General features: G+C 42.9%; 1 protein-coding gene across 3 annotated transcripts; it reads left to right on the top strand.

Moving 5' to 3' along the window:
• Positions 1–253: 253 nt before the first annotated feature.
• On the top strand, positions 254–8999 carry LOC110991179 (uncharacterized). 3 transcript variants are annotated; one of them, XM_087134939.1, is made up of 8 exons: positions 254–818; positions 1916–3328; positions 3941–4062; positions 4177–4238; positions 4404–4582; positions 5469–5808; positions 7152–7239; positions 8251–8999. In XM_087134939.1, the coding sequence occupies exons 1-8, from the start codon at positions 689–691 to the stop codon at positions 8338–8340; spliced, it is 2424 nt and encodes an 807-aa protein (XP_086991065.1). In that variant the 5' UTR covers positions 254–688; the 3' UTR covers positions 8341–8999. The 3 variants fall into 3 exon arrangements, with proteins under 3 accessions (XP_086991065.1, XP_086991064.1, XP_086991066.1); XM_087134938.1 differs by having other exon boundaries at positions 1913–3328; XM_087134940.1 differs by having other exon boundaries at positions 1890–3328.
• Positions 9000–9775: the final 776 nt, after the last annotated feature.

Below are 9775 nucleotides of genomic sequence, written 5' to 3'. Positions count from 1 at the left end.
CTGATTGCCAAAGTCCCTGTACCCCCCAATTTTAATGTCAAAATTGATTTCGACCGTGAGTGACTGTGTTAAAAATGAATGCCCATTTACGTGACATGTATAAGTTTAGCAGACTTGATTAGTTTTTCTGGTGTAGGTGCGTGCGTGTGTATGTGCGCGAGAAACGAAACCACACTGTCGGGGAAATAACTTTGCAGCCTTGGGGTCGACCTGTTTCTTGTTATCAGTTGTGAAGTACCACCGAGCAAAGGTCTAAAAGATGGCACTCGCAAGGAGGGCCCATTCGCGTGTTTTCGCTGTTCTGAAGCCGCCCCAGCTTTAAACCAACAAAGTGGAATCGATAGCGCGTGTTGTGTAGTCTGTGTCCTGCGCTGTGCACATCTGTGGAATTATTCTCATCGTGGAGACTGCTTGCTGAATCCGTAACAAACACCAATGAACTCCATCATTTTCAGCTGCTAATATCGTTGTGGTACTCTGTTCAGCTTGGTGGTGCATGTTTAAAGACTATCGAGCTGGGGACATTTCATCCACTCGTTGTTTTGCAGTTTGGTCGGTTGTGTAGTCTCGCAGACTCGGGCCTGCCGTAGCATCTGGTGTGGGACCAAATTTAAAGTTGTCCAGAAAAAACGGGTTTGATAATTGTCAAATTAAATTGAAAAAAGCAACATTGAAAAAACAAAACTGCATGCCGACCATTATGGCTGCACTGTTGGATCTGGCAGTGGTGGTGGTCTTTGGAATGGCAGCTAGCCTTCCACTTGTTGCTTGTCAGGAAGACAGTAATGTGACTCGTCCCCAAATCCCTAATGTAACAGGTAAGAAATCCATTGTTTTTGACGCTCTTTAGCGGGCTTATTTTTTTTTTCGGGTTACTAAAAATGAAGTATTTCATTTACTTCCAGAATGTCGCTTAATCGCTACTTGTATCTCATCAATAAATAGTTCCTTTAATTACCCAAGAGAACCCCGTTGGTGGAATCCGCCCCCTCGACATATGTTCGGATGTCGTCGTGGTGCATTTTTCCAAGCGCTGAACCCCCAATAACTGTTTTCTCTGAAGTCTTGCAGTCATTTTGGCTCCGAATTGTATGAAAATCTGCCATCATGCCGTTCTCGCCCAATGCCCGTTTGTCCGAGGCAGGTCTGCCAAAAAATGTGTACCTTTTCCCCGCATGCACGCACACACATGCAGGCTGACACGCCTGTGGCCCTGAACTTCAAATGACTGCAAACAGCAAAACCGTATGCTGGATTCAGTTGAAACTCGACGGTTACATTAATGATGAGGATTTTACATGCCTGCTAGGTTTGAAAGAAAACATCAGGCATAGGACAGCTGAATTCTTACGAGTTGGAATCCGACCTCGGCTGGGAGATATTCAAATGAACCCGGCTCGCTCAGGGTTAATATTTGAAATACTTACCTCCGAGTGGAAGAGGATTATGAGGTATAATACAAGTTATTAACTGCTAATCCTCTTTTTAAAACATTTTGTCGCCGGCAGTAGTGACTGACGGTTTCTGACGCGACTTCGTCTGTACAATCACAGATTTAATTCAAACTCGAGCCACTATCTCAACTCTCTTCATCTGAAAAATCAAAGCCGATTGGACAGATTTTATCATTAACGGGGTCGTTACTGTTTTCGCATCTCCTTTCGTAAATCAGCTTTCTCTTACGGGCGATAAGAAACTTGAGACCTTTTGGCACCGCTGTCCATAAATTTGGCATTAGAGAGTATTCACTTCAAATTTGACAGAAAAAGGTCGTCAAAAATCCAGGTGGTGAAAAAGGGGAACGAATGTGCATGGACTGTATCCCATGCAAGATCTACAAATGGTGAGGGAAAACAAATCAAAGTTCTAACCTTCCATTCCACAAACAGTGATTCTTTTTCAATCTGCAAAGGAGAATCAGGACAGGCATCCACTGTCCTCGACAAACCAACGATGAGTACAAGCATGTCAGGTGTTGCCGAGCCTGGGCCGCACTTTAAGTTGAGCACTACTGCAGAATCAATCATCAATGTGACAACAGAACAGCCGGGCAATAAAACGACCTCTATGGCAGGCAACGAAACAACCATGCCCAGGAACTCTACTGAACTGCCTTTTAACCTGAGTACAATAGAACCAAGCATCAACGCGACGACAGAGCAAATGGGCAATATAACGACCCCTGTGCCTGGAAATGAAACAACCATGCCCGGTAATTTTACAGAGCCGCCTTTTAACCTGAGTACTACTGCTGAACCAAGCATCAATGTGACAACAAAACAGCCGGGCAATATAACAACCCATGTGCCTGGCAATGAAACAACCATGCCCAGTAATTTTACAGAGCCGCCTTTTAACCTGAGTACTACTGCTGAACCAAGCATCAATGTGACAACAAAACAGCCGGGCAATATAACGACCCATGTGTCTGGCAATGAAACAACCATGCCCAGTAATTTTACAGAGCCGCCTTTTAACCTGAGTACTACTGCTGAACCAAGCATCAATGTGACAACAAAACAGCCAGGCAATATAACGACCCATGTGCCTGGCAATGAAACAACCATGCATAGTAATTTTACAGAGCCGCCTTTTAACCTGAGTACTACTGCTGAACCAAGCATCAATGTGACAACAAAACAGCCGGGCAATGTAACGACCCTTGTGCCTGGCAATGAAACAACCATACCCGGTAATTTTACAGAGCCGCCTTTTAACCTGAGTACTACTGCTGAACCAAGCATCAATGTGACAACAAAACAGCCGGGCAATATAACGACCCATGTGCCTGGCAATGAAACAACCATGCCCAGTAATTTTACAGAGCCGCCTTTTAACCTGAGTACTACTGCTGAACCAAGCATCAATGTTACAACAAAGCAGCCGGGCAATATAACGACCCATGTACCTGGCAATGAAACCACCATGCCCAGTAATTTTACAGAACCGCCTTTTAACCTGAGTACCACTGCAGAACCAAGCATCAATGCGACGACAGAACAGATGGGCAATATAACGACCCACGTGCCTGGCAACGAAACAACAATGCCCGGTAACTTTACAGAACCGCCTTTTAACATGAGTACTACTGCACAATCCATCATCAATGTGACGACTGAACAGCCGGGCAATATAACGACCCACGTGCCAGGCAACGAGACTACCGTGCCCAGTAACTTTACCGAACCGCCCTATAACTTCACTACTTCAGTTCTAACAGGAATGTCAACCAACACCACTGAATTGTTCAACGTTACTACACACTTTCCGTGGATGGCAACAACAGATGCATCTGGGTTACCGAAGGATGAGACACCTAACTTCAAAGGTGAAACCTTTTTACACCCTTTTCCGATTTTATTCTTTTTATAACTTCCATCAATATGTTCGACAATATGACAGGATAAGAGCAGTGTCCATTGTACACTCTTTCAATCGATCGGTCCCTGTGTGATTTCCCTCCGAGTTATCCGCCTTAAGGGGAAGCAGTTCATTTTGCTAGTAGCGACCCTGCAGAGTATGCGTGCACTTTATAGACGTTTGTGAACCAGCGAAGTGATTCCCGATTAAAGGAGCCTCCATTGCTAGGAAAATTGTGCCCTCTCTAGGTCCAACTCGGGGTCATAGGACATGAAATATTTCACCAGCCAGTGAACGCGTATTAAAAGAATGTCTAGATTACTGGAGGATAAATGTGAAGCTCAGCTTCGGTTCCATTATTTTATTATATTAGGACACAGACACCACATTTCAGGCAATTCAATTTATGACAGCGAAACCGTAAGAAAAACATTCAGGGTCAGCCATGAATAAGCAGATAAATAAAGGGATTGGGCATCAAGAAATGTGGTTGTGAAATCTTTTTTAACAACGTAAAGACAAAAAATCGGCTGTCTTGGGGTTTTTCATTTTCTTCCTATTGTTCTCTTTCGTCTTCCAGGAAAGCCTAAGAAAGTTATCAGAGTTGAGGTTGCTATTTCAGAGATCTCGACAAAATGCCGACCGGCAGAAAACGCAACGTCGGAGTATTGCAAAGCGTTATCTTCGTATTTCGTGAAAAAAGTGAGTGTTATTCGTTGAAATCAATGAAGAAAACAGCGCCACAATAACAACTTGACACCTGACATTGTAAACATGTGGGATTAGGGCCTAATATGTTTCTTTCCGTTTTTGAAGGCAAAAGTTTACTACAAAAAGATAAACGGATTTCAAGCGGTTCGCTTGGCTGATGAAATGAGGTAGGTTCCCAGTCGATGTTTACTTTAGATTTTGTTAGGATATTGTGCAGGTTTTATTATGAGTTAACAAAAATCACTGAAATTCAGAAATTGGAAAAAGGGCGAATCCATCGTCACTTGGAGCTTTAGCCATTCCCTTCATTCACGATGTTTGTTGTCATGCAGGGAAGGCAGTGTGGTAATTCCACACGTAGTTGTGTACAATTACGTAGCAATGCTTCCACAAGATGAAGACCTTTCAGCCATGGCGGTTTATCAGCGAACGCTGGGACGAGCAGTTGCTAGGGGAAGGCTTGGCAACCTCAGTTTGGAGATAAACTGCAGCACTTGCGTCGAGCCTAGAGGTAAGAATTTCCATTTTGTCAGAACCTTGGCGAGCGGAGCCTTTGGTTCATTTTTGTTTACGTTTTGCGCTTTGTTACATGTCAGCTTCAATGAGACTCACAATTTACAGCGGTCTATGTATTTGGTTGATTCATGAGGCCTTATTTTCGGCTCTTGGTCCAAGAAAAATCATCAACTTATCAGACTACTGAACTATTATTTCAGACTGCCATTTCAGCCAAAACATCTGTGAGCTGGAGATATAATATGCGCCCTCTAGGCCTACATCAACCAAAGGTGGCCATATTATTTTGTTTATTGGTATCATTTTCGCACAGCCATCTCAACTATTTTTGCCGACCAAACAAACTGCTTTAGAAAAAAATCAGTCCATAAAATTGAATAGGAATGTCCTTGGAGATCTATCCTTTACCATGGGCAAATCTGAAGCCGAACCGAGAAAAGCAGTTATGGTTATAATATTGGAATATTAATTTTACGGCGCCTGTGTATCAGCGTCCCCATTTTCCTTAGCACGGTCAACAGATGTTTGGGATTATTTCACATTGCGGGAGAACAGTTGTCTTCACCATTTTGATGAATAAGTTCCACCTACCCACGTTTTGACATCAATTATTTTTCTATGGCAGATTAAGAAAATTCCTGTCAAGTCACGGGTAACTGGGTAATATCAGAAAAAATGTATATACTTATTCGGCTAACACAATTACTAGAAACTATTACGACGTTGGAAACACGCATTGCAGGGCTCTTTGACTAGTGTGGCGCGTCAAGTTTAAGAGCACGTGGGTGTAGTTCCACGCCAGTGACGACACCTCCTCAGATGAAGTCAAGTCACATCGGACACTCTCAACGTTACAGTATGACTTTAATTCCTTCTTCCAGATGAAACCAACTTCTGCAATTTCACAACTAACGGTCTGGCGTCTTGCCAGAACCCTTATCTGGAGCTGCAGTGTATCGACGGATACGTCGAGTGCCGGTCGCCGTGCAAGCGCGCAATGGACTACTGCAACGACCACGGGGAATGCAGCCAGGCCGACCACGCTAACCCGGTCTGCCGCTGCCTGAACACCGATAGCGAGTGGTACCACGGTGATAGGTGCCAGTATGCGACCGGCAAGGCTGGGGTGATCGCCAGCATCTGTGTGGTGCTGGTATCTCTCCTCGTTGCGGTGTGCGCTGCCGTCTATTTTTACAAGAAAAGAAGAAGCCGAAGGAAACGGTAAACAAACCATGATCACTAACCTTTCAGTTTCAGCATTATTTGTTCAATAGATGTATGATTGAAGATAAGTCGGTCTCTGGTCAGCGCGCGCGTCGATTTTGAACGTTCGCAAGGAGACTGATTCCCGGACATAAGTCCGCAAATCGGACAGGCTATTTGTTCAAGGAACCAGACTTATTCACGAGGAGCTCTTACCCAGTGGTAGATTCGTTACGACTGCCTATAATGTTGATGTCGAACACTACTGTTAACAGTAGACTATGGGTAGGTTACAAAGTTGCAGCCAGCTGGTCAGCAACAATGGCGGCATGACGTGCGATGTGCTACTACTAGCCTTTGCTCAAATAAGCCACTCATTTCCGTCTCTGTTAGGCCGAGTTTGGGCGGCTTGATCTCGCATTTTCACGAACAGCTTGATTTGTTCTTGGGTCAGCCGCTCAAACGCCGGGAACGTACAACTGGTTATTGCTGGAAGTTAGTCACAAGCAACAGGCAACATGGCGGCGTCCATGTACGTTATTCGAGAGTTAATGTTTGGATGGTCTGAGTTCTTTTCTATATAAACAGGAACATTCATTTCTGTGTTACAGAAAATATTTAAATGTTAGTTTTGCAAAACTTCCCATTGTCTATGGCTTTGGACGCCATCTCTCTACTTTTTGCAGCTGTTCAAAAATCAAAATCTCACGAGTTTTTCCGTGTGTTCCTGTAAAACCCGAACGAGGAGATGGTGTGTGATCCTGTTCCGAGAACAGTGTTCTTGAGTCGTGTTCCCGCCGTTCGAGCGCGAGAACAAGAAACCCGTGTCAAGAACAGGCCGCCCGAACTCGACCAAAAAGCTCCCCCCCCCAAAAAAAAACGCATCACCGCCAAACTTTTTTGGGGGGTGATGTTGAAAGTTTTCGTGTAACTCTTTATGGCCTTTATGAGGGGCAAGGCTGCATTTTGGGACTTTTTACACACCATTAGAAGAAATAGAAATTATGTCGGGGTGGTCCCCCTTAACCCAACTCCCATCCGCCCATTTGTGCATATTGCAGATCCCTATGCCGAAATCTTTTATCGAAGCATGGGGAAAACATTAGTTTCTCTCATAAGTGAACAAGAAGTGGCAAAACTGTACCTCAAACCAAACGTATTAATTAGCCAACGGTTACGATTGTCAAACAATGGCTTTCTTTAATCGTGAATACAGTTCAGATCCCAATTTAGAACTTCCAGTTTGTTTATACCGTACATATTTCCAACAATGTAACCTTTTCATTTTCTGTCAAGTCAGTACTAGTTCTCCTTTTTATGTCTATTTTTTTAACATTTTCACGTGACATTGATTTTTGCAGTTCATGGAATCTTTTGCACGATGAGGACAATGACAACTTCGGCGATGACAGTGACGATGACGTCAATACCTTTGTGTGGAGGACACAAGTAAGACCAAGTGTATTAGCGTCAAATACAGTAGTTATGGGAATCAAGGAGGAGTGTGGAAGAAAAACACACCCTCTTCGCTCTTCCCTCTCTTTTGTGTCCCCAACACAAGACCGTTCGTCGCGTCCCCAACACATGACGTGACGTCACGACATGACGACGCCCCCTTGCGTTGTGTTTTGTTTTTGTTGCTCCCTCTCCATTGTTTTCTTGTACAAACGTGGTACTCTCGATCTAGCAGATATTTCGGTAGGCCTACCTTAATGCCGCCACACACCGTATCGTTTTGCGTTGGGTCATGTTTCGTGCTGTATATATTACCATACTTCGCCGACTCCCTGATCTGTGACTGAGGTGGTTCAGTGACAAGACTTTTTATGACATCACAAATAACCATTTTTTTAGACAAAAGTATTCGTTGGGGTGATCTTTTTATCGTGCAATGCAATATGGAAAAAACGTCAAGACACGACGCACTACGACGCCAAATTGCGCAAAAAAGAAAGTGTACCGGAACTAACGGTGCGACGCCGCAGTGCTGCTCGAGAAAACTGTCGTTGCGTAGTGCGCTGGCGTCGTGTAGTTTCTGTCGGGTGTTAAAGAGCTGATATATTGTTAAGAGTACATTACCATGGATTTCCTCTTCAGGCCAAATTCATACTTGACGCCAAAGCAAAAACGAATGCGAGTTGTGACATCAGACCAAATTGTTCGCGCCTGGAATTCGCAAAAACTTGTGAACACATTTCAATGACCAGTGAATTTCTCAACAAATTGTTTCGTGACATCAAATTATCGATCGCCTCGCTTTTGCGTTTGCCTGAAGTATGAACTAGGTTTTCCTCGTCTACGAGAGGATGTGTGGAAAGGCAATGCTTAGAAACACCTTTACCAAAAATGGTCCCTGGAGGTCTTGATGTTGCTGTACCCCCGTTTGACAAAAATGCATATATTGACCTATTAACCGCACGAAGTGAAGCGTTACGTTTATGTGAATTTTCAACGTTTCAGGACCCAACGACTTATTCCTGTGCACGAGGTGATACTACCCTTGGTGGTGATGATGGTAAATATACCTGCTTCGAAATGGAACACCCTTAAAAAATATCTCAATGGCATAAGGAATGAATAGAAAATAGCAGTGGAGTCGTGACAGATACATGATACTTTATTTCAGTTCTGGTGAAACTTCAATATTAGTCTCGTGCTATTCTTCCTGGTGCAAACATGCTGAATTTCTCGTTGGTCGCGCCCATCCGACCATTGTTTCTCCCACCCTTTATAATATTTTGTGTTATTTTTCTTGTCATATTTAGTTACCTCTGTTCTTGAAACGATACGGTAGCCTTTTTATTCATCATGAATCATCTGCCTTGTGGCATATCGTAGCATATATTGTTCATTTTGCTTGACAAATGTCAGAACTCTGATGTACACACAGAGACCAATGAAAGTTAAGTCATATACATGTATTTTGAATTTAGCTGAATTTGGGCTTGAGTTTAAATCTTGGTCTATCAAAACAAATGCACAAGATACATATATGCATCCATTCAACAGAGCCTGAAAGTTGACCCTTGATGGCGCGCTTCCGAAACCCTTGGATGGGAAAAATAACGTGTAAAGGTTTTCGAATTTGTAATATTTTTTCGTTCCGTTTCTTCTTAAAAAATCAAACTTGGAAAAGGGGCTTTGACAAATCTTTGCTGGTACATATATTGATTTATAGAAATTAAAAATTACCTGATCTAAAAAAGAAATGGGCTGCCAAAAATTGACCCATCACTTCCCAGAATCTAAAATACATGAAGAACTGTGCAATGCGGCAATCTCGTATATACGCAGATGAACATTTACAGTTTGAAGTTTTATGGTAGTCTGGAAAAATGTATAACTCTATAATATAATATTCAGCCACCCACAGTACACATGCAGCACTACCAATAGACCTTTCTCTAATAAATTCATAATTATGTACGCATGCGCACAAATGACCTTGGCGGCAGGAAGGGTGAGCGGGCCATTAAAAATTTACAGGGATGCGACTTTGATGATCATTTTCTCTCAGCTTTTCTGGCTTTGTTCATTTATTTCTTCAGAAAATCCCATTAAATCGTGTTCGCTATTAGTTTCTAATTGAAGTGAAATTTTTAGTGCTCTTTAAAAAGACTTGTAATCGTAATTTTTCCTGTGCGCACGAGATTGCCGTTTCTTAGTATGGCCCCCATCCATCATAATTAGTATAAACTACATTGTTATGTTCTTGGAGCCAAGCTGTGGATTTGTAAAATGCGTACTTATGTTTAATGTACATGTACATGTACCCATTATTGTACCCATTCGATTTCGCTGCTTTCTGCACTTGGGAAATCTGACGAACCAGATCCTTTTCTCTTTGGAATTTGCACTTAGTCTTGTACAACCCCAAATACAACAACTTTATACTGTCTTTCGGTAGTACTCTAAGCTATGGCCGAGTTCAATGGCAAGCTATGTGCGTACAGAATACATGTACATTGGACATCACAAACGCACA

This window comes from Acanthaster planci, linkage group LG03 (genome assembly GCF_054643075.1).
Source record: "Acanthaster planci isolate LZ-2023a linkage group LG03, COTS_SCS, whole genome shotgun sequence".
In the NCBI taxonomy this organism is placed as follows: domain Eukaryota; kingdom Metazoa; phylum Echinodermata; class Asteroidea; order Valvatida; family Acanthasteridae; genus Acanthaster; species Acanthaster planci.
This window is presented reverse-complemented; position numbering and strand designations above follow the sequence as displayed.

What these genes read in the sequence shown, in the direction of transcription:
- LOC110991179 (XM_087134938.1), top strand. Translation starts at nt 689, where the DNA reads ATGCCGACCATTATGGCTGCACTGTTGGATCTGGCAGTGGTGGTGGTC. An exon ending in TGAGACACCTAACTTCAAAG is followed by an intron (nt 3,329 to 3,940) that starts GTGAAACCTTTT and finishes TTCGTCTTCCAG; the next exon opens with GAAAGCCTAAGAAAGTTATC. An exon ending in AGAAGAAGCCGAAGGAAACG is followed by an intron (nt 5,809 to 7,151) that starts GTAAACAAACCA and finishes TGATTTTTGCAG; the next exon opens with TTCATGGAATCTTTTGCACG.